The sequence below is a fragment of the Melopsittacus undulatus genome, chromosome Z, assembly GCF_012275295.1.
Source record: "Melopsittacus undulatus isolate bMelUnd1 chromosome Z, bMelUnd1.mat.Z, whole genome shotgun sequence".
Classification (NCBI taxonomy): Eukaryota; Metazoa; Chordata; class Aves; order Psittaciformes; family Psittaculidae; genus Melopsittacus; species Melopsittacus undulatus.
In genome coordinates, this window is record NC_047557.1 from 13,095,309 (window position 1) to 13,119,323 (window position 24,015).

The window sequence follows — 24,015 nt, forward strand, 5'->3', positions numbered from 1 at the left end:
AAAATTGCCACCCAATGTTAATTTTATCGGTTCTAAAACTTTATGTTTTTAAAACTTTTGATACAGATTTTAACATGTCCGTATGCATGTATACAAATACAGAAACATAGGTAGATCACCACAATTACTTAAAATGAAACTGCTTCCAGATCTGTGCTAAACATTCTGCTAGTCATGGAAAACATTCAGCATGAATCCCAGTTTACTTTTTAAGTTATTTCATCTGTCTTAGCTCTTCATCTGTGATATCCACTAACACAGCTGAATTTGTTGCAACTGTTCTACAACCTTATTCCCCCACCTATTAGAAACATTATACAGACCAGGATACCAGTACCACTACTAAGAGAGTACTACTAGAAAGAGGATAAAATTTTCATGTTCTGACAAGACAGAAGATTTAATCAACAATAAAACTTCCCTGCCCATGGCAGGGGCGTTGGAACTAGATGATTTTAAGGTCCTTTCCAACCAAAACCATTCTATGATTCCATGATAAAATAATGTAATGTTCAATGTTAAGACTTTTAAAATCATATGTCATTGCTATTTCCTAAGAACATTACATTTTTGAGGTGAAGAGAAGTAAGGTATGTATTGCTGGGCCAGAAAAATATTTTAGATTAGCTATAAAACTAATTACTTTGTGTCATGGTTTAACCAGGATACTCTGACGGCACATTGCTGGCGATAAAAAGGTCTTTACCCAAATTTTTTTTTATTTCGAGGGTTTAGTTACTGCTGTATAGCTGCTTATAAAATGCAACTCCAGAATGAAATCCTGAAGCAGTCACTTACTGAAAAGGACTACAAAATGAACAGATATAATTTGAAAAAGAAAATATCAACTTGCAGAATAATCAGTTAGCAGAGGCATATCTTTAAAAAGTGAAAATTCAAAATATAAACTGAAGTTATTTACAGCTTGCTGCAATCTGTAATGGATCTCAATGTTCTTTTCAACAACAAAACTGCTCACAATCTAGTCTTTATGAAATACACACCTGTAATACATTGTGTTCTGCTTCTTCTCCAGTTATAACTTCAATTTTATCTAACAGAATTTTCTTCACTGGCTTGGAAATACAAGCAGCTGCTGATTCAATTAGTGTTGCATTCTTCAATAGAGATGTTTCTGTAAGGAAAAAAAAAGGAAATCCAGGACAATAAAACTAGCATACGTGATGGCCTATGACTTCAGTTGTGTCAAAGTAATTTATCTACCTGAGCAGTCACAAAATACAAGCAGCTTAAAATCATAGTTAAATATGCAGTCCAAAAGGCACTCACAAAGTTCACTGCATTTTCAAATAATAAACAATAACAATCTGTAATAAATAGTACCAATCTGTAAAACCCTAACCTTTCCTGAGTAACTTAGATGATTCATTCTGAAGTTAGTCCAGTTCAAATGTTAAAAACCAAATTATAGCTGCTTTCTGAACACAGGTTTTGGCACAAACTGCAAGCATGCTATTGACACGGCAACTTGAGAGTAGATTAAAATTATTTACCAGCACTTATTTTATATCCTCTAAAAAGCAGTGAAACATAATAATAAAGCTAACTGTACTTGTTTGCTTACGTGTTTGTGGACTGATGTGACAAGGTTCTATGTGCGTGGATGTTATTTCCCCTTTGTATGAACTGGCTTTGTTATACACCTTGGGATGCTTCTCAGGACTCTAAAAAACCCAGGGGAAATAAGAATTCCCATTTAAACAAAATGGCAATGTTACTTCATATCAAACAGAACATGGAATCATTCAGCAAATGTAGTATCTTCAGAGTAAAAACTGACCCAGATGATACAATTTCAGTCTCTACTGGAGGTAATTTTATTATCATGAGTATATAATTTTTCCACTGAGAAGAATGATCTCTTTGTATGGATCCCAGATTAAGATTTAAATCCACTGAAGGATTTAGTTGTTTATGTACCAGCTAATTTCTGGTTTAACCACTTAAGCCCTAGAAGAATAGTTTAAACATGGAAATTTAAAAGCAGGGGAATTAAAAATTTCCATGACCTTCAGATTTTGCACATAAAATTTCTTAGGCATGTCTAAATAAATGCTTCTGGTTCCCTACAATGCTCAGTGGCTCAACACCTACCTTGTAGCTAAATCCTGGTCATAAGTCATAACCCAGACCAATGGTGACCAAGCTTTTTCACTGGCAGATATGCACACCATTTTCATTCTACTTCTGCTAGAAAATGAATATCAGTTCCATTTTGAGTGGTGCAGTCATCCTCAGCTTGTAAACCACCTTTTTGTTCGAGTTTCATTTAGGACTTTATCCATTAAACTGTCTCACAGTACGCACAATTTAGTTCAACACAGACACTATCCAGCATATTTATTACTCCCACCTCTTAACAGTTATGATGAAAACCATCAGAGTGATGGGGACCACATTCTTTTATCTTGCAGCTGTCTCACTTTACGTGGAATATAAAAAAAAAAAAAACTTTTTCAGATCAAAAAATGAACAAAAGAGAAACACTGCATACTGGTATGAGTTAGTAATTAGAGTACATATCTTGGATGGGGAAGATATGGATGCCTAACCCTCCTACAGTAAATATTTAGATATTTTCTCCTCAACAGTCATTTGAATCATAATTACTCACATCTCTAAAAGAACATGAGGAGCTAAAAAGAATCTCTATCTGAAAATAATTATACTCAAATACATTAACCTTCATAAAACATCTGCCAGCAATTACAGATCTTACCAAAACTCTCTCAACCATGTTTTCTCCAAACACAAAATCAGAATTGCTGATGTTTTGTACGTTTCTGTCTTCAAGCAGCTGAATTCTGTGGAAAAAATAATGTAAGAATGTGATATAGAAGTATTTAAAACTTTGTAAAATATATAAATACGTTAATGCATTTGCCTTAGTACACCTTGCATTAAAGACAAACAAAAAATGACCACATAAATAACCAGAAACTTAATTCTTCAGGACATTCTTCAGATCAGTCAGTCTTCACCTTTGTGTCTAGCAAAATCTTGGAGCAGATTCTCCTGGAAGGCACGCTGGGGCACATGAAAAACAACAATGTGCTTGGTGACAGCCAGCATGGCTTCACTAAGGGGAAATCCTGCCTGACCAATTTGGTGGCTTTCTCTGATGGGGCTACAGAACTGATGGGCAGGGGTAGAGCAGTTGACGTCATCTACATGGTCTTGTGCAAAGTGTTCGACACTGTCCCACACAACATCCTTGTCTCTAAATTGGAGAGACATCAATTGACAGGTAGACCACTCAGTGGATAAAGAACTGGCTGGATGGCTGCACACAAAGAGTTGTGGTCAATGGCTCAATGTCTGGCTGGAGACCAGTAATGAGTGGTGTCCCTCAGGGATCGGTGTTGGGACCGGTCTTGTTCAACATCTTTGTCAGTGACATGGACAGTGGGATTGAGTGCACTCTCAGCAAGTTTGCCGATGACACCAAGCTGTGTGGTTCGGTTGATATGCTGGAGGAAGGAATGTCATTCAGAGGGACCTTGAAACACTTGTAAGGTTGGCTTACCAAACCATACAGGATTCCTTCAGGGTGGGAATGACTGGTCTGTAATTCCCTTGGTCATCCATTTTCCCCTTCTTGAAAATGGGGGTTATATTATTTTTCCAGTCATCGGGAACTTCACCTGACTGCCATGATCTTTCAAATATGATGGACAGTGGCTTAGCAACTTCATTTGCCATCTCCTTCAGGACCCGCAGATGGATTTGTGCACGTTCAGGTTCTTAAGATGGTCTTGAACCAGATCCTCTCCTACAGTGGGCCTAAGGTCTTCATTCTCACAGTCCCTGCATCTGCCTTCCATGACCTGGGTGGTGCGCTCAGAGCCTTTCCCACTGAAGACCAAGGCAAAGGAGTCATTGAGAACCTCAGCCTTCTCCAAATCCTGGGTAGCCAGTTTTCCTGATAGCTTCTGGAGGGGGCCCACGTTCTCCCTAGTTTCTCTTTCATTCGCTATGTACCTATAGAATCCCTTCCTGTTATTTGTAACAACCCTAGCCGGACACCTACACCTGGGTCGGAGCAATCCCAGGCACAGCTACAGGCTGGGCAAAAAGGAAATGCATGGTAGTCCTGCGGAGAAGGACTTGGGGGTGTTAGTCAATGAAAAAATGAACATGAGCCAGCAGTGTGCACTCACAGCCCAGAAAGCCAACTGTATCCTGGGCTGCATCAAAAGGAGAGTGACCAGCAGGTCGAAGGAGGTGATCCTGCCCCTCTATCCTGTTCTCGTGAGACCTCACTTGAAGTATTGTGTACAGTTCTGGTGTCCTCAACATAAAAAGGACAAGGAACTGTCGGAACAAGTCAAGAGGAGGCCACAAGGATAATCAGGGGACTGGAGCACCTCCTGTATGAAGACAGGCTGAGAAAGTTGGGGCTGTTCAGCCTGGAGAAAAGAAGGCTGCATGGAGACCTCATAGCAGCCTTCCAGTATTTGAAGGGGGCCTATAGGGATGCTGGGTATGAACTCTTCACTAGGGACTGTAGCGACAGGACAAGGGGTAACGGGATAAAACTTAGAACAGGGGAAGTTTATATTGGATATAAGGAGGAAGTTCTTTACTGTGAGGGTGGTGAGACACTGGAATGGGTTGCCCATGGAAGTTGTGAATGCTCCATCCCTGGTGGTTTTCAAGGCCAAGTTGGACAGAGCCTTGGGTTGCATGGTTTAGTGTGAGGTGTCCGTGCCCCTGGCAGGGGGTGGAACTAGATGATCTTAAGTCCTTTCCAACCCTAACTTTTCTATTATTCTATGTTTCTGAAATCTGAGGATATTCTCCTTATAACGTTTCAGAAAAAGGAACACAGAGTATCACACTGTATTTTATGAACATTATTGAAGATGTTCTTTAAAGCAAATAAATAGAGAGAAACAACATGCCACCTCTTCCTCCTCCTCAGGAAGTGTCTTACTCTAAAATCTTTAATGAGTTATTAACAGTTATCCCTTCATGTTGATGGAGCTCTGGTACCCTTTAGAGGACTGTACTTCCTGGAGCCCTACAGGTCATCCTTTGTCATCCACCTAATGTCTTGGAAAGGCAGACAGGCAGTGTATTCTAGTGCCCACAATTTCAATTCACTTTAATGCTCCAAAAATGTGAAAGCGTTATAGCAGATGATTTATGATGAGGTACAACTGAAACAGAAAAGAAACACCTTCCTTCCACTTTTCAATCACCTGTTCCATAGATATCCTTAAAATGAGAAGTGAAGAAAACTAGATACTTGAAATCCTTTGGTACTGGCCAACTAAGCTTAGGAATACGATTTGGGGAGAAAATTTCATATACTAGATATATCACTTCACATTTAGGATCTGGAGTGTGACTGGTTTTGGCAAAACCTACATTAAAACAACACTTGTCCTGCTTCACTTCTGTCCCTTTTTCCTTCCTGAATGAAAAGCATGAAGTGTTTTTTTGCACTGTCACCCTGAGTTTAATTACTCTCAGTCAGCCTTTTACTTCTCAGGAGATTTTAAGAGTAGGTGAATGAATTTTTAAATAGTGACAGTCACAACTTGTCAAAAGTTGTTAATTGTGGATTATATTCAAGAACGTTCTAAGTACAGTTGTGATCTGACCTGCTAATTACAGAGCCACTTAAATTAACAGGACCCATTTTTCATAAAAATCACTAGAATGTAAACTTCTCTGTCTGGAAGTTGTTCCTGCTGCTGGTTTGGTTTTTTGTTTAACAAAAGGCTTAGAGGTTGTTCAAACTTTCTGTTGATGCTTATTTAATGCACCTTTTGCTGGCAAAGGCAAGTTCTTGTCTGTTTCTAGAAGGATGACTTGGCAGGAGGATGATCTGATGTTTTGTCACAAACTGTATAATTCAGCACCACTTATCAGCTCTTCTAGATCATTTATCACCTTTCAGAGGGCTTACTGGCACGTATGTCACGCAGAGGATGCTCCTATTAATAAACTGGGTTTGTGGCCAGAACTTTGATGATTGCTTCTAAAACTTAGTTTCTGTGTTCATAACTACACCTCTTCATATAGGATGAAGGATTTCCAAGTATAAGCTATCTGCATTTTACATGTAAGGAAAAAAATATTCCTTAACATTCTCATGCTTGATGTGTTGCTAAAACTAAGAGCAAATAAGAAAGAGAAATCAGAGAATCAATCTCTTTTCAACTTAAAGACTTCCATACATGTCTGGGACTATGGACAGGGAATGTGTGTTTAAACTAATAAGTTTCTTATTCCTTAAGAAAACTCTCCACTAAAATTCATAGAATTGTGATTGCTTTCCATCCTAAAATTTCATCTGCTACATCTAGGCCACTCCAGTAGCAACTCAGTAAGGACAAAACTCTAGAAGAGATAAAAACCAGAAACTAGAGCCTTGTTTGAAATGAATAACTTGGGAAATGGATTTATTCTTTTCAGAAATGTAAGAAAAAAGTAATCAGTGCAGGATCTTTCTTTTAAGAGGGCTAACTGGAAGTGCCAGCCTTAGATTGTTATTGAAACCTCAGTACCCTTGTGTTGCTGCAGGGTAAGAACAAAATGTGCAAGTGATGGCATTGCCATGGAGATGAAAAACAGAGGCACTGAATTCAGGGAATGACCACTAACAAGGAAGAATGGGAGCAGGAGAAATGTGTGTAAGATACTGGAAAGGTTCTAAGGAAAGGGAGCCAGGTACTGTCCTCAGAGTGTCCGGAAGGGTCTGAGTAGCTACTAGGTCCAATGCTGGCCTTGCACCCTGGCAGTTTTCCAAGCAAGTCCTAGTGCAAAGCTGAATACATGGTCAGAAGCCTGCATTTTCACAACATTACACTTCTGTAACTTACAACACAAACTCCTTGCTTTTAATCAGAATCAAGAAGCAGCAAATTTCTCATTTTCAGTTTACTACAGTCTGTTCAGGAAATGGAACTCCTGGTGGTTTCCTGGGACACAAATAGCTGCAGCAACTGCAGAGGGGTAACAAACCACTTCCATTCATCTCTCTACAGAACTGTATCACATAGAGAAGAGGTGGAAAAGGAAGGAAGGTAAGAGGGACATTTGCATGCAGCAGCAATCTTGCTGTTGAGTCTCTCTGCATTTTATTTTGTAAATAAATATCAATACTTACACCTTGATTAATAATTAAAAACACATCTACAAGTTCTTTTATTAGCAATAAGCAGGTCTGGCTGCAATGTTCAATACTATTTAGCACGTACATGGAGTTTAGTAAAGTTGCATGTTCGAATACTTGCTGACAAGTTACCTGTAAGAAAATGTCTATGACAAAAAGATTTTACTGAAGTATTTTAAAGCCTCAGGCACTTAGTACAGATCAGAAGAATCTGATCTGTAGAAGACGACCTCCCTGCAATCCCAACAGAGCCATAAGCACCTAGATGTATTTGAATTAGATTTCAGCCTCTCAAATAAACCAACATTTACCACAATTGCAGATTAGCCATTTCTCTTTAAAAGAAGGAAAAGAAATACCATAAGCACTTTTAAGTCTTGTAACTTGTTGACATCAGAATACTGAATTGCACGTCTCTGTCCATCTACTCCACAGGAAAAAGCCTCTCAGCTATCTTTTCCTAGATATTATACAGGTGAGAGAAGGTAAATAGACTTGGAGTGTTGATACTAATTGATTTTGAGGTCAGTACCATCTTCCCTCACCTTTTCAACACACATTGCCATCATTCTGAATCAGCTAAAAATCCAGCATGTTTGTGGCTCCATGTTATTCTCACAAGGCATCATTACAGCATTAGTTGTGATAGAAAAGGACAGGCTGGCTCTTCTGAAATCACAGTGAGCATCTGCCCTCTAATATTCTGAAGTATCCAAGTTATGAATCTAAAAATCCCTTACCTCCTCAGAACCCCAGCACTGTGAATTTCAGATGGTGGGTGCAGAAGATGGGCCATAGATGAAGAAGGCTGAAGTAGACTCCTCTGCAGTTAATGTGTTCTCTTGGGAGAATGGCAAATGTGTTATATGTGGCCCTAGCAATTTTGAAATGTCATTCCCTCATCATAACTGACGTATCAGATGTATTCCTTATGCTCACAATTTCCAGGTAAATAACCCTCGTCAACCCTCAGCAAGCAGTATTAATATCCACACAATAACCTGCCGACACCAAGCTGGCTAACCACAGACGTAACATTCTCATAAGCAGGTCTCCAGCAAGAGGTAATAGCCCACTTTTGCACTAGTATGAGCTCTTTCAGTCATATACAGAGGCAAGTCCAAGGAAGTCAGCTTCCTCATGCAGAAATTCTTAAGTCCATGCCGGCAAACCCATGTCTGCACAAAGACTGCACCCTACCACAATCACTCTAGCTAGCTGTTCATGCCAAACAGTCTGGTGTGAGCAAAAGCAGAGCATCAGGTGTAGCATTCACCTTGTCTTCCAAATCAGTCCTGTACAGTTTTCTTCATGTTTCTTATGTCCTAATCTCCTATCTCCTAATATGTCCAATATATTGTGCTAATTCCTGAGTCTCTCTGCATCTGTTTATGAGCTACAGCAGCTACACAGTCAGAAAGGAGTTCTCCAAAAGGACACAAATGTGACTGTAAACATTCAAAACCATAACAGATTTTGAACTACCAAAGCTACACTACATGACAAATTAAAATAGTTTCTGTCCTCAGGGTTGCCAGTGAGAAACAAGATATCCCACAGAGATTAACTCCTGGCAGAGTCCATTTCTTACTGCATATGGAGCTCATGTCAGCACCTACAAATCCTGGCACCACACACAAGCACCAGTGAGCACTGTGTGGGTGTAGATAGCATGGGCTTAGTACCATGTTAGATTCTTTGGACAGAAAAGGCATGCCATAGACCAAGTGATGAAATGTTACAGAAATATAATAAATAAAAGCTTACGGTGTTGTTGTAGAGCTAGAAAGGTTCACAGTAATAGATGATCCTGCTGCTGTTTTGGAACTTATTGAATTCTCAGCTGAAGAGTAGGAGCTGTCTTCAAATACCTAGGAAAAATAAAACTACGTGAGTTAATTAGACCAAGGTTATTTTCTGCTATAAACGTATCTGCTAGAAGTCCAGAGTTACTGAGGTATGTGATGTTTGTATGTATATATGTGTTAGTTGGCAGAGCTGCCTCCAGCTGTGTACTAAGCCAGTACCCTTAATCAAAATGCTAAAATACTATGTTCTAAATAAACAAAATCCAAAAGACTCCCAAAGCTGATTTGCCCACAGAACCCTGATATCTGAAAGCTGAGACAGCCCACAGAGAAGAGGTGTTTTTTCAGACACAGTGAGAATGAGTTTAACAGTTCATACCATGTCAGTGATCCAAGCAATTCCACTGCAATTGACACAGGAACTTGCCTGAAAATCATGCAGTGGAATAATTACTTTTCCTTTTTACCTTAACAAGTGCTTCTTTCTCAGTCACAAGAGATACTACAGGACTTCCAGGACAGGTCAGGGCTTGTGGGGGTTGTAAAATGGCAGGTCTAACGACATTCCACAACTGACTTTGCGACAAGGATCCTTGCAAAACACAAAGACAAAATATTTAAACAAAGACTTTTTTCACACTTAACTCATACATATGTGTTTTGCCTCTTTAACTAAAAGAATCAATGCATATTTAAATAACATTTATTGTTGTTTACTTGCTGCATATTCTGAAAAATTGTAAAATCGTAATCCCTTCTAAAATACGCAACTCTGAAGTGACAGCAACCCCTTTATCCTATCAGAATAAAAGGTTGTATGTATATGTTGTATACATAAATATACTTATTTGTACTTATAAGTTGTACTTTATTTATTTAAATATTTCTTTACATTTATATTTACTGCTCTGTGTTAGATCTGTCTTCTGATATTTCAAATTTAGCCCTGCACCTGCAGATGCCAAGAGGTTTCTTTATTGCCTTCTCCTGGAGTGCAGTTATTCAGGTAGAAATGTGGAATTTCATTATTCGAAGTTATGTTCAGTCTACCCAGGTATTAACTAATCAAAGCAGAAACTCATAACAGAGCTTTCAGGGTATCTATGCTATCAAACAAACAACTTATGAACCCCATAGAGAGAAAAGGTGTCATTTTTATGGGTTTTTATATCTGTTAAGAATATCTTTGTGGAACTACAGTGAAAAAATACTGCAATGATGGTTACCTTGTTTTGTACTGCTGATCAGATCAGTGTTTCTTTGAAGAAGAGTGGAGGTCATGAATATGTTATTCTTCTTTACTACAGAACAAGGAATTTAAACTTTAATAAAGAGTAACAATAAACTCCTATTAATAGTTCATGTTTCTGTAAAACCCCTCCCTGTTCTGGTAACAATATTCCATCCATCTAAACACAATCACTGAGATAACTTACTGTCTTCATTTTACAAGTGGGTAGACTTCAGCACCGAAAGCACCATGGATTTTCTGGCTGTGTTAGTGACAGAAGTCTTTTGGATACTAATGGATGTTTTAAACTCATAAAATCCTTCTTCAGCATTGAAAACCAGATGTTGCTGGTTTGCAAAATCCATTGAAATGGCAATCCTGTCTGGTCCAATTTTAGCCATTTTTTAGGTGTGTAAATGAGGCTCAAGAACCTGGGAATAAATAAGTGTACCCCCCTGTTCTGGTAAAAAGGTTTTCATAATTTGCTATAATGATGGCAGTGCACTACTGGTACTTTTACTGCTTTAATAAAGGTACCAAACACCAGCCAGAAAGTGATGGTAATCATGTACTATGTCCTGTAAAACAACAGAACTAATACTCCACAAACAATTACTCCTTTTTCTTTGCAGAAAGATTTTGGTTTGTTCCTATAACAATGTTGTGTCCCCTTAAGATTATTTAGAAATCCTTTATGTCAGTGTCCATCAAGTACCTGTCTCTGGCAAGAGACAAGGATTCAAGAGCCCTCCATTGTTCCTCTTAAGTGGGAGAATACTCCCAGGGTTACTGGCTAGGTGGAAGACAGGCTCCTAGGACAGAAAATTATATTTCTATAGGAATCATCACTATTAAATTGCAAGCAAACTAACTCATGTAATTACTTCAAATCCATTCTGTTTTTTTCAAGTATAATTTGTACTTAAATTTGTACACTGTATAAATGCATATTTGCAAATTATTCAAAGATTCCTCCCTAACACTGCAAGATTCCTTAACAGCAAATGAAAAAACATTTCTTCTATTGAACTGCCAGTCCCTTTTTTGAAACTTGCATTTCTTTCTCCTGTCAAAATACCAGCTTGTACAATGCATTTCAACTTTGTCCTGCAGAAAAAGCATTTCTGTACAGCTCATTATTTTACCTGTTTTATTTATTTAGTTAGTTAGTTAGTTATTTTCTTACTTTTTTTTCTTTTTAATTACCTGGATGGGAGGGAGGGAAGGTAGGAAGTATGGTGAAGGAACACGATCTCCCTCTTTTCTGAGCGCAAGTTGAATCTGAAAGGGTGAGAGACTGAAATTATCATTTGTTTGGAGAAAAAAAATGTATTAACTGTAAGGTTAGCCAATTCGATGTTATGCCATCATTGGCAGTAGAATAAACAATTACTTCTAGCTACCAACTTTCTGAAGTAGACTGTTAGGTTATGTGCATACTGCTGAATTGGAGAGGTCCCTGAGGCCAAGTGGCACAGCCTGGCCCAGGCACTCTGCTGATGGCTAGCCCACCCTCTAACAGTTGGAGACCACCAGTTGAGAGGTTCAAAACAGAACCAGGAAGTGAGCTATCAGTTAAGCAGTGTGGACAACCAAGAGGTCGAACACTCGTGCTCCCTCCTGCATCCTGTTTTATTTTCTGGTATAGGCATACCCTAAACCTTCTACCATGTCTGTGAATTTTTATTTATGATCTTGGTATAATTTTCAGAGTAAACCAGACTTAGCTTATCTTAAATTTTTGTACCTACAATCAGATGTGTCACAGGACTATATAAAACAAAACACAGTGTACACATATTAATGCCTAAATTCAGAAGTAACTTTCTGGTTCCGTCCATATGTTAAACACTGTAAATACCAAATGAGTCCTTCTGCTCAGTAGACTCAATGACCTGTGTGCATTTCATATGGAAGTAATACCCAGTCCTTAAAAGGCCTTTCAGGTCAGCTGTTGGATGGATGGAAGGAGGGGCCCTTCTGGAAACTGCTTCACATTTTCAGGGGTTGCCTAGGGAACACTGATCTCTTCCACCAACCAGGAAATCTCACTTCTTTCCAGCCCTCCTCCTCTCCTGATTGTGTTAGTAATCCAATGAAACAATATAAAATATGCAGGTTTTTCACTACTTTATGTAATACTATGTAAGCATAGAAAATTCATGTATTTTTATGCAAAAGGGAATTTATTTGAAATTACCAGAAAATTAGTATCGGTATTTTAAGTTTTCATGACTTGCGGTATTTCTACAGTGCAGAAATGTTTCTTAGATAGGAAAATTACTTATCTTCTTTACCAGATGAGAACACAAACTGTAGTAATTAGAACATGACTGAAGCTAAACATCATACCTGTGTTAAACTGAGAGTCAGACTTCTGGTGAGTAAAAGATGATGATCTTGCACGTTTTCTGGAACAACTAATGAAATCTAAGGGAAAGTAAATACAGTGTTCTGCAGGGACAGACTGGCAGGAGATTTCAGCATAATGTTATGATATGGAATTAAAACCTGAACACACTAAATTCTAGGAATGACTTATAGGAACAGCTGTAAGGCTGAGAGCAAGAGGGCCTGGAATCTGTCAACACCAGGCACAAAGCCCCAGGGACTATTCTTTTCTCTTAAGTTCAGGGAACCTAAATCAAGCACTGAGAATCAGTTCATAGCCCATAGGCTATGAAGACATAAGAATGAGAAGTTACATTATAATGTAGCTTAAACAAATAGAAAAGGGCAGCTAGGAGCTCATACAGCTGATTAATATATCTGGCCACTTTTCAGGGCTTCTGGAATCTGGCTTTCTTGTAACTATAAGGGTTAAAATGGAAGAATTCTCGAGGTAAGACAGGAATACAGAACCATAGAATCACAGAACAGTTAGGGTTGGAAAGATCATCTAATTCCACCCTCCCCGCCATGGGCACAGACACCACATGATAAACCATGTCACTCAAGACTCTGTCCAGCCTGGCCTGGAACATTGTCAGGGATGAAGCATTCACAACCTCCCTGGACAACCCATTCCAGTGCCTCACTACCCTCACAGTAAAAAACTTCTTCCTTATATCTAACCATGTATATTGGGATGTAGTAGATGGCTCTAGAACCCACATACATCTGCTAACAGGGATTTGTCCTTGCTCATACAAAGTAAGGGTCTAAACACTTACTTCATCAGCAAGAGTCAGACCTATGAATAACCCAGTGTACTATACTGTTTCAATAAGGTGGTTATTACCGTTTTCAGCTTTGCAAACTGGGTCTTCTGCAGGCCGCTGGAAAAAACAAAAATAAGTGTGGAAAGGTCAAGGAGAACAGAACAGCTATTTTCTAGACCAGGACACAAAGTATATCAATCCAGCGTATATGTATTAAAAGCAGTCTTGTTTCTAATTTTGACTCTTCCTTACTCCATTCTGAAACCATTTGTTACAAGTCTTAACCAAGGCTAAAATCTTTTGTTACTCCTAGGATCATTGTCTATAGAATACTCATTTCTCAGCATTTTTTATCAATTATGAAAAAAAAAAGTTTTTTACCTTCAAAGGACGGTCCTTCCTTTCAAAAACAAATGTCGGCTGGACAAGTACCAGTCTCTCTGGAAAAGAGATCATTCTTGTTAGCAATTCTGTAATAGCATTTCTCAATCACAGTTCTCTAAGTGCTGAGCAAAGCCAAACAAGACTTATCCTTTTGTTACAAAGGATGAAAATATAAACTTGCAATGATGTACAGCACAGTACATAAATACAAGAAAAGCTGCAGTCTTCAAATCCCAATGTGATTTTTGTCTAACTAAATGCCACAGGATCTGGCCTCTTGTTTTTTACACTACTTTTAAAAAGAAAAAAAAGTACTTTTAACCTTTACAAACAATGTCTGCTATCCTCTACGAATAGGGGTGACCTGCAGCTTTAGTTCTCAGAAAAGTGCAAGGACATGAAATGCAAAATTATCCCAAAAGGAAAGCAAGGAAATGTGTTACACTCAGCCTCTCAGATGCGTTCATACTTCCCATTCTTAAGACTTCAGGTAGGTGAATGCCTCTTGTCAGTTAAAATGTGTAAGTACAATATATTAGCATATCGAGTTCTACAGAACAAATCCTATCTTCAGGGACACTTTTGCATTTCTTAGCTATGCCTAAAACCAACTTTGGATCCATGTTTTGTTTGTGGGGGCTTTTTAAGAAACATATTTCAGCACACAGTTTCCTGAAATCAGATTTTATGCTGATTTAGGGTTCACTACTTCTACATCTTACACTGCTTCTTTGGAAAACTTACTTTTCTAAGAATGAGACCTTCACAAGCCTGTAAAACTATAATGGATGACTTTGGCTGCCAGTGTAAAAAAAGTTGTTTTCATCAATACCAGCAATTAATGACACATTCATTGCACCAATAAATGACAATTAAAAAGCAAAGAAGCAGATATAAATAGATATTTTTAGACTACTACATACAGGATTCACCTCATGCTAGCTTGATCTCCATGGGCGATAAAGGCAGACTAGGGTGACTGTGCTATATGATTGGCTTTTGGCCAGAGAAATCCCACATTTGATATCTTGTTAATTGACACTTGACAGAACATTTATCATGTGCACACCATTTTTATAACACCGGCTTCCTGTTACCAGCTCAGGTAACAAACCATCCAAGTGAAAATATATGGATCAACATTTTTATCTTGATTTGCACAGCTATTTATGACCAAACCACTTTAGCACTGGTATCAATTACGTAAAGGCTTGACAAAATAAACATAAACCTATCATAGAGGAGTTAAAATTACTAAATAAACATATATGAAACAATCAAGAAAAAGACAAATATTGTTAAATAAATGCTGCACTTATGTAAACAGGGGCAGGAAGCATTGCTTAATCACAGTGATATACAGACACAGCAGTAATAACTAATACAGTTTTGCTGTTGTTGAAGTAATTGTGCATTTACTTGGGTATTATGCATGGCAAAGGACTGAATTTAGCAAACCTGGCATGCTTTGCAATGAAGGTCTGGTTTGTCCTCAATAGAAGAAAAAAAAAGAAAAAAGTTCACATTGTTTAACTGCAAAGAAAGATACTTCTCTGCCACTGAAAGTTGAAGGAATTTTCCACAATCCGGTTGAAGCTGGGGTCCATGGCATGGCATGAGATGGAGCAATTCCACTTCTATTCACTAGGGGGAAGTGGCACACATAAACAATAGCGTTTCACTGCAGTGTGATTTATTCAATATAATGGGTTTCTTTTTCCTGTCTCCTCAAGAAAAAAAGAAAAAAAGAAAACCAACACCGCCTTGTATTCTCATTGAATGAAGGAAAAATACAAGAACTAAAGCACGACTACAGAAAGCTTCGTGGTCTCCTCAGTACCTCTCCAAACTCAGAAGCTAGAAACATTTTTAAAGGTACATTTACTACTCCAAAGCAGGAATTAGAAATGACTGAATTGCTGTGAATAAGGAACTGACTTTCTATCACATGGTTAACTTTTGCTGGAGCTGAAAGGCTGTAGGGAATTTGAAGGAATTAGGAAAGTTTGCTACAATTTAAACAACAAAATTCCAGTAATAGTTTAAACCCCAAAAGTTTCTGAAAAAAAATGCATAGCTGGCTGATTACCAACAGAAAGACGTAAAGCTAGGGCATAAAGGTACCTTAAAAAGATAAATATAAATATTTTGATATTGCAGTAAATATGAAAGATATATCACATCAACTGCTTTTGAGCCAAAGTTGTCTCTAGATTATGACAAGATGGTACCATGGTTATTTATCATTTTTATGGTACTCTTCTGCTTCTACCCAAATCAAGAAACCCTTTTTGTAACTCCTGAAAAGTATTCCATGCATCTCATTAGCAAGACTTTCACTCCTCAATCAGCCCATTCATAACAGAGTTTTACAAATATATTTGTATTAACTAATACATTAAGTTTCCTGTGCACCAATTTCCAATTACATTTTAAACTTCTCAGCTATTCAACCAAATATCTGCAGCTGATCCCTGCAGAAAAAGCAATTCAGAATACTTGTGAGTGCAACAAGGCCATCAAGGAGTTACCACAAGCATGTTTATGTGCTGATTTTAACACTGATGAGCAACTTTGATTTCTCTCCTTTGGTTTCTGCACTAAGGCTGTGGCTTCCAGAGTGGATGGCTGTGCACAGAGAAGAGCAGGGGGCACCCCGGTAGAGCCTGACTGTCCCAGGAAAGGGGCAGCAGCAGCCAAGGCTGGGTTCTGAAGCCACCCCTCTTGCTCACTGCCAACAGGACACAGACAGACACAGGCAGGCTAGTTCCTGGTTAGGACTGGGCTGCTCCAGCCCTCAGCAGCTTGGTGCTTGTGGATGAAAGAAGCTGCTGGAAAAGTTACCAGAAAAACCTGCCAAATGGGCTGCGTCGGGTTGCAGGGACTGGAATAATCCACCAGCCTCAGCCAAGACTTCAGGCTCAGAACCTGCCTGCCTGACCATGAATAATCACCACAGACTGGGCTTTTTCCACACTACAGTTCCCCTGAAGCTGCTGAGTTAGAAAAGTCTTGGCCTAAAGTCTGCTGCATTTGGAGCTCAAAATAAGCCCTTGCCCAGAATACATGAGAAAGTTCAGTTCCCTTGTTTGAGACCTTATCTGCACAGTCCCCTATCCTGTGCAGAAGTGCACCCAACCATAACATGGAAGGCACCTGGGTCTCAGGCCTGCTGCCTGCTCTGCTCACCTGGAGCAGGCATCTCTGCCCCACTGCTCTGCCTAGTGTTGTATATGCAGGCTACTGGCAAGTTACAGTTATTTGTATGCCAGATGGAAACTGCATTTACAAAGCTCTTTTTGACAGAAAATAAGAGATGAGTTTTGGGAAAAGTAATTGCTGGCTGCTGCCAAAGCATAGGAAGCACTAGTCTGGATCAGACGCCAAAGAGAATGTAAAATGGTTTTTACCACCTCTGTTTGTGTCCCAAAAGCTAGGACTGTCCATGAGGTGCATGGGTCCTTCAGCCTTTGCTGTGATATTCCACTCTTCATGGCTATTGCTTTTTTTAAAGTTGTACAAGCTTCACAAACATTAAAAAATAAGCAGGACACTGGTGGTTTTGAAAATTTTAGGGTTCATATTATTATTATTATTGCTCCATCTTGCCCAGAGGAAACATAAATGATCTTTAACCTCTGAGGGCCAAGGACACAGTAGAGAGAGTATGAGCCCAAATCTCTCTCCAGATTTCAGGCAGTCTTACGCCTGAAGTCCTATGCCAAATGTGGCTGACAGTGCTGTGTCTCTATTCCTCACGAAGTGAAGCAAAAACCCCTCAAATCTGTAAGAGGTTAATATAGGAATCTGTGATCTCAGCAAGCTTTTTTAATTCTGAATTTTACACAGTTAATTTTTGCATTTTCAGATTCAAAAGAAAATAAATTCCATTGCATCTTCACTATTACCAAACTTGCCAGAAGTCTGGAAACATTTTAATTCCTATTCATGCCAAATACTTTCACATTTTTGTACCTAAAGTTAGGAATCTACATCTATAAAAAAATAACAGTAGAAGGTTTTGTATCACTCAGGGTGACTGGCTCCAGTGAAAATTCTGAATGTGCATCAAATCTAAAAATCAAACTGACTTTATATATGCATTAAAGTGCTAAAATGCAGGTACCAGAATTTGACAGCAATTACAGTTCTTTTACACGAATCATATTTTTCTCCTCCAGTCTTAGCAATGGGTTCTGTCCTAGAAAGGACTTACAGAAACAGATATTCAAATTTGTGTCCTCTTCAGATCGGTTTCATTGGTTAGTGATTCCCTTTGGCAAAACACAAAACTGAGTGGATATTTATGGAATTAGGCTCTCTGTGGTGTCAGAAGGATGCAGCATCACCCAGATCTTCCCAATTCCTGCTCAGTGACTAGACAATACCTTCCTCAGGGACTAGCCAGTCAGCGTTGAGGAAAGCTGTAAATACTTTTCCAGTAAATTAACCTAATACCTTATAAAATACAAAGTTAAACATGTTCGGCTTTGTATTAGATTTTAAAATTGGGCTTAACTGAAAGCCGTATGGAAAACTCTGTTTTCAAGTATTTCACCACAGAGTTGGCAATAGGTGTGTTTTATTCTATTTTTCAACTGAGTGCCGTTGAACAGTGAGGTGGTGGCACTCTCATGTCTGGGTTGTTTCTTTCAACAATCGCATACTGAGAATTTCTTTGATGGCCTAATGCCAGCTCTTGCCTGAGCTTCTACTATTCCAACCACTTTATGTATTGTTCGCATAGCTCTTTACAAGTAACTACCAACCCTGCAATCAGTTATTTCAAATTGGCTTACCTATGAAACTGAACGCTTCACACAAAACCTGGAAAAAAACCCCACCCAGTAGTACATAAATGCAAACAAAGATGTAACCCTGATACCAAAACCTGTTGTAAAATATACGTTTTTCTCAAAATTCCTTAAATTGTCAACTTGTACTTTTGGGGGTTTTGTAGCAATCCCATTTGCACCTCATCAGAAAACTTTTAATTCTAACACAGAAATGACAATTTTTACTTTCCACAGTTGTATTGGCTTTCCATGGCAAGGTTCTGGTAATGTGGGGCTAGAGGTGTGGCTTCTGGGAGAAGGTGCCAGAAGCTCCAAGATGGACATCCCACTGACCAAGACCGAGCCCATGAGTGACAGTGGTGGCACCTCTGGGAGAATATGTTTATAAAGGCGAGGGGGATGACACTGAAAAAAACTAAGACCAGCAATTGCAGCTGGAGGGAGGAGTGGGAATATGTGATAGAAACAGCTCTGCAGTCACCAAGGTCAGAGCAGAAGGAGGGCAAGAGGCGCTCCAGGCTCCAGAGCCCATAGTGTAGACCATGGTGAGACAGGCTGTGCCCCTGCACCCCATAGAGGTCCATGGTGAAGCATTCTCCACCTGCAGCCCACAGAGCACCATGGTGGAGCAGGGGGATGCCCGAAGGAGGCTGTGACCCTCTGGGCAGCCTGCACTGGAGCAGGCTGCTGGCAGGACCTGTGGCCCCATGGAGAGAGGAGATCACACTGAAGCAGGTTGGGTGTAGGACCTGTGACCTCACGGGGGGCCCACAGTGGAGCAGCCTGTTCCTGAAGGATGCACCCCATGGAAGGGACCCACACTGGAGCAGTTTGTGGGAAGGACTCACACTGGAGAAGTCCATGGAATATACTGTCTCCTGAGGGAGGGACCACACACTGCAGCCAGGGAAGAGTGTGAGGTGTCCTTCCCTGGAGAAGAAGGAGCAGCAGAGACAATGTGTGAGGAACTAACCACAACCCCTATTCTGGGTCCCTTTGATGTGCTATAGCATGAATTTCACTTGCTTTATATATTACTGCTAAAATTTGCAAAAATAAAAGCAGAAACACTTCTGAATTTTGATATTACAACTTAAGAGTGCTGTTTCCTAAGTCATAGAACTCAAACCAAATAAAGTTAAGCAATAACAACAAACTCTTGCACATAACAAATATTGGCATTTTGTTTATTTCACATGCAAATTAGCTTAATGGGAACATGTAACTGGGGAAGATGTTAAGTAGATTTACTGTGACTTTAGCTGCTACATCCCCACAGCTAGTTTTGCATTACTGAAACACTGAGAATAAAAGGGAGAGCTTTGCCATTTATGAATATATGTTGTTTACAGCTATTATACAAAAAAAACACATTAAGACAAAATATTGTGCCTGGCATTTTGTGGCAGCTTACATGAAGAAAAAGAAAGCACTATGAACTACCATGTAAGTGGAAGACATGGATCCAGAAGTTCATATAGTTCCATTAAAATAAAAAGGAATCATTCTGAATATGCTAGCTGAAGATCCGTTCATTAACATGGTACTTCAAAGAGCATCAGAGTTAAATTATGTAGGAATAAAACTAATTTTTGTTATGCTGCAAAACCACAGAAAACTACTTACATTTCAGATAATAAAACTGCAGTAACAGGAAGAAGAGAAATAGAAATAGTGAAAAAATGCAGTAAATTAACAAAAATACTTTGCTATCCAAGCTTGGCCTCATGTTTAAATATTATTTCTGGCTTTTGATACAAAAATACAGCTGTCAGTATTTCCAGAGATGGACCATTTTCATCTATAAGGAAGTGAAAAAACAGTAAAACCCTCCTGGCTTAGAACAGGATTTGCTAAACCTGAAGTAGAACTATGGTTTCTGTTTTATAAATACTCACTGAACTTTGCAACATGAAATAGATTCAGTTCACAGTCAAGCAAGAGAGCAATGAGGCTGCCAGCCAACATCTCAGGTCCCCAGTGACATGATGACATAAGCCAGGCTTTCCTCTGCCAAAACTTAAGTAAGATGACACAAGCAAAATGGGGATGTCCCAGGACAGTACTTTAGGCACCCAAAGTGTGAGATCCTGGGTTAAGACTCCTATCTTGCACATTCTTTGTTTTATATATAGTTCATAACCCACATAAATAATTTCACTGTCATCAGTGACACCAGTTATGACTGCAAGGATTCTTCATCCAGGCACAGTTGTGCAGAATCAAGTCCTAACTTTTTAAAGCATCAATTACACTTCTCAATGCCACAGATTCCGAATACAGTTTTCTTACTAGTGTGGGAAGGATTCTTTTACCCAAGCAATTCCATCTACACAGCTCCCACTGTGGGGTTAGAGCATGCCATGTAAGATTTACAAATCAATACACTTTTTTTTTCAGATATGGAAACTCAGCTGACAGCCTGCAAAAGCATTTATAAATACAGCATATGTCACACCCATTCATCTCTGCAGAGCACAGCCCTTGTCTTTATATGGGCAACACATACACAAGCACTGAAACAACAACAAAAAAAACGTATCACAGCATTTCTAACAGAAATGAAACCCAATTGGCTTCATTTCAAACATGAGAGTGAAGGAAATATTTTTGGGAGTCTCATCATTACAATGTAATTTTAGCACTGAAGCAATGCCAGAAGTAACTGTGTCACTAGACCAGTGGGACTGTGCCCAAGTATGTAACCAAAAATTGCTTTATAAACACTGAAACTTCCAACACTGCAGTGCTCAGCATTTTTAATCTATTGTAAAAGCTTGTAATACCCAACACCCAATGCAAGGGCAGTACAACTCATGGGCATATACAGCTTTTCCCTTCTCAGGGCACTGTACCAACACTGAATTTAATAAATCCCTGCAAAGTAGCATAGAAGTAACACTCAGGATTTTTGTGCGGAAATTGAACTGTGATCCAACAACACTCCCACATCCTTAAATTTCAGGCATGTAAATAAATGGGATTATGTGTGCTCAACACTAAGCACAAACTGAAAGGCTGATAAATTAGCCCAAGCTAATTAAGCTGTATCAGCCACAGCATCAGGTTTAGACATTGAAAGCACATACATCTTCTTCCTGTTTTGGGTTCATTCATCAACCTGTGTGGCAAAAAATGGCATCACCTGCAAAACATCTTTAAAATTAGCACTTATTTCTTCTTTACATCCTCTTTAAAAATGTTGCTATTAAAAATTCATGCAAGTCCTCTTAATTCCTGTTCCTCCTCACTACGCCAAGACAATAAAGGATCTTGCTGTCCACCTCTTTCATCAGGCACCTCTCTGAGGAGCTAGACTGCTTTCAATGCTCAGGTGCACAGAGCAAGGATGGCCAGGAAAGTGAGCACTGATCCCTGGCACGGCCAGGAAAGTAAGTGCTGTTTCCACCCCTTGTCAGCGTTTTGGAAAGCTGCATAAGTTTGAAGGGCAGAGGAGTCAACGCTTTGAAACACAGACCACTTTGGGGTGCTCTACAAGTAAAACCCCAAACATACACTATCTGGTAGTGTCTTTTCCTCAACTAAAATACAAACTGGATATTCCTGATAGATTACCACTAAAAACTTGCAATAGAGAAACAGCAGCCAGCCAAGCTCTCTTTTTGCATCACCCACAATGCTGTTACCAACCGGGCACATTCTTTGTGTTTATCCCATTCCCCAGAAACCTCCCTGCAAAGACGCAGGACACATGTGGAAGGCACTCGCCCACAAAACCTACCTGTACAGCGCTCCTGCTTGGGCTCTAACTCACCGGGACAGAGCCTGGCGCCGGGCTGTCCTTGCAGGCGAGCAGCTTGGTGCAGAGCCCGGGGGTTACTGGGCAGGGCTCTTCTTTTGGAGAAGTCAGGGTCTGCCTTCGTACCGTGCCTGGATCCGACTGAGAAGTCACAGCCGGCATCTGTGTGGACAACATTCCCTTCGCAGGCGGGAATTGGCTGATTTCTCATTGTGGGATCGCTCCTTACACGCACCTTTATCTATATAGATATGTAAGATATAAAACCCGTAGCTGGGCTAGAACCGGATCAGTCTTACTCGCTGCTCCCTCGGCCGCCGCGCTCAGACCCGGGCCCTACGTCGAGCGGCCCCTCGCAGCCGCCGCCGGAGGGTGACTGAGGCCGCGCCGTGCAGCCGGAGCCGCGCTGACAGCGCTGGGTGAGCCCTTGACGGGGCGGCCGCGGGGAGGGGACGTGCGGAGCCCGCGGACTGACATCAGGGGGCGGGCGCGGTGTTACCGCCTTAGGGAGCGCGGGGGGTGGCCGCTCCCGCGGGGTGAGGACTGAGGGACAACACCGGGGCCGTGTCCTCTGCGAGGCGGTCATGGAGGGACAGCCCCTTAACCCCACTGCCCTGCTCCCTGACTGGGGTTTCTCCATGAAGAACCGGTGCTTTCCCTGTAAGGGAAGTGTACGTTTCGCTTGGCAGATGTCTCCTTTGATACTGTGCTCGGTGTTGATTTTTCGGGCTTTTTGTTTTCGCAAAGCAGACCAAACAGACAAAAGGGAGGCAGCCAAACGCTAGGATCACTCCCGTGCTGACATGAAACAAATGCTGTGTCAGCAAAAAGAAAAAAAGGTGTTAACATCTCCTCCTTCCAGATGCACTGAGCAGCGAGTTTATACAGCCCAGCCCGTGCCTCCTGCTGTTCACTTAAATGATAACAGTCCCAAATTCCTCAGTTCAAGTGGGAGCAATGTCAGGGCATTACATTGCAGGCCTGGCACTAAACTGCTTCTAACCCTAATATGACAAAAGAGTGGGATTTTATTAAAATTTCATCAGAACCATATGTCTTGTCTAATCTCGTTTCTTCGCATGGCCAATATCAGATGTTTCACAGAAAAAAAAAGATGCAAGAAGTCCAAGAGGAGGCAGCAATTTTCACTCATAGAGCCCCAGTCAATTTTAGCATAAACCCTGAAGTGTGCTGTTTTACCCCTGCTACAGAAGGACCATAGAATCATTTTGGTTGGAAAAGACCCTTAAGATCATTGAGTCCAACCGTTAACCCAACACTGCCAAGTCCACCATGTCCCTAAGTGCCACATCTACACATCGTTAAACACCTCCAGGGATGGTGACCCCACCACTGCCCTGGGCAGCCTGTTCCAGTGCTTGACAACCTTTTCCATGGACATTTTTTTTTTCCTAATATCCAATCTAAACCTCCCATAGTGCAACTTGATGCCATTAACTCTTACCCTATCACTTGTTACTGGGAAGAAGAACCTCCTTTCAGGTAACTATAGAGAGCAATAAGGTCTCCCCTGAACGTTCTTAACTTCAGGCTAAATAACCCCAGTTCCCTTAGCCATTCTTCCTAAACCTTGTTCTTTAGATCAGCTTTGTTGCCCTTCTCTGGACATGCTGCAACATCTCAATGTCTTTCTTGTAGCGATAGCCCAAAACTGAACATGGTATTCAAGGTGTGGTACCCTCAGCCTTAACTGTTAGTACCAGGTAT

At 40.2% G+C, this 24,015-nt stretch overlaps 1 protein-coding gene across 1 annotated transcript in view; it reads right to left on the bottom strand.

Annotated features, from left to right (window-relative positions):
• RANBP3L (RAN binding protein 3 like) overlaps positions 1 to 22,522 on the bottom strand; it is a 32,469-nt gene extending 9,947 nt beyond the window's left edge. Inside the window, exons 1-11 of the mRNA XM_034072876.1 lie at positions 22,270 to 22,522; positions 13,729 to 13,787; positions 13,428 to 13,464; positions 12,539 to 12,616; positions 11,393 to 11,467; positions 10,182 to 10,256; positions 9,423 to 9,547; positions 8,915 to 9,018; positions 2,741 to 2,825; positions 1,586 to 1,685; positions 1,005 to 1,135 (exon numbers count right to left, since the gene is read on the bottom strand). Of these exons, the coding sequence (XP_033928767.1) occupies positions 1,005 to 1,135; positions 1,586 to 1,685; positions 2,741 to 2,825; positions 8,915 to 9,018; positions 9,423 to 9,547; positions 10,182 to 10,256; positions 11,393 to 11,467; positions 12,539 to 12,616; positions 13,428 to 13,464; positions 13,729 to 13,787; positions 22,270 to 22,498 (1,098 nt within the window). The 5' untranslated portion in view covers positions 22,499 to 22,522. The remainder of the gene's footprint in view (positions 1 to 1,004; positions 1,136 to 1,585; positions 1,686 to 2,740; positions 2,826 to 8,914; positions 9,019 to 9,422; positions 9,548 to 10,181; positions 10,257 to 11,392; positions 11,468 to 12,538; positions 12,617 to 13,427; positions 13,465 to 13,728; positions 13,788 to 22,269) is intronic.
• Positions 22,523 to 24,015: the final 1,493 nt, after the last annotated feature.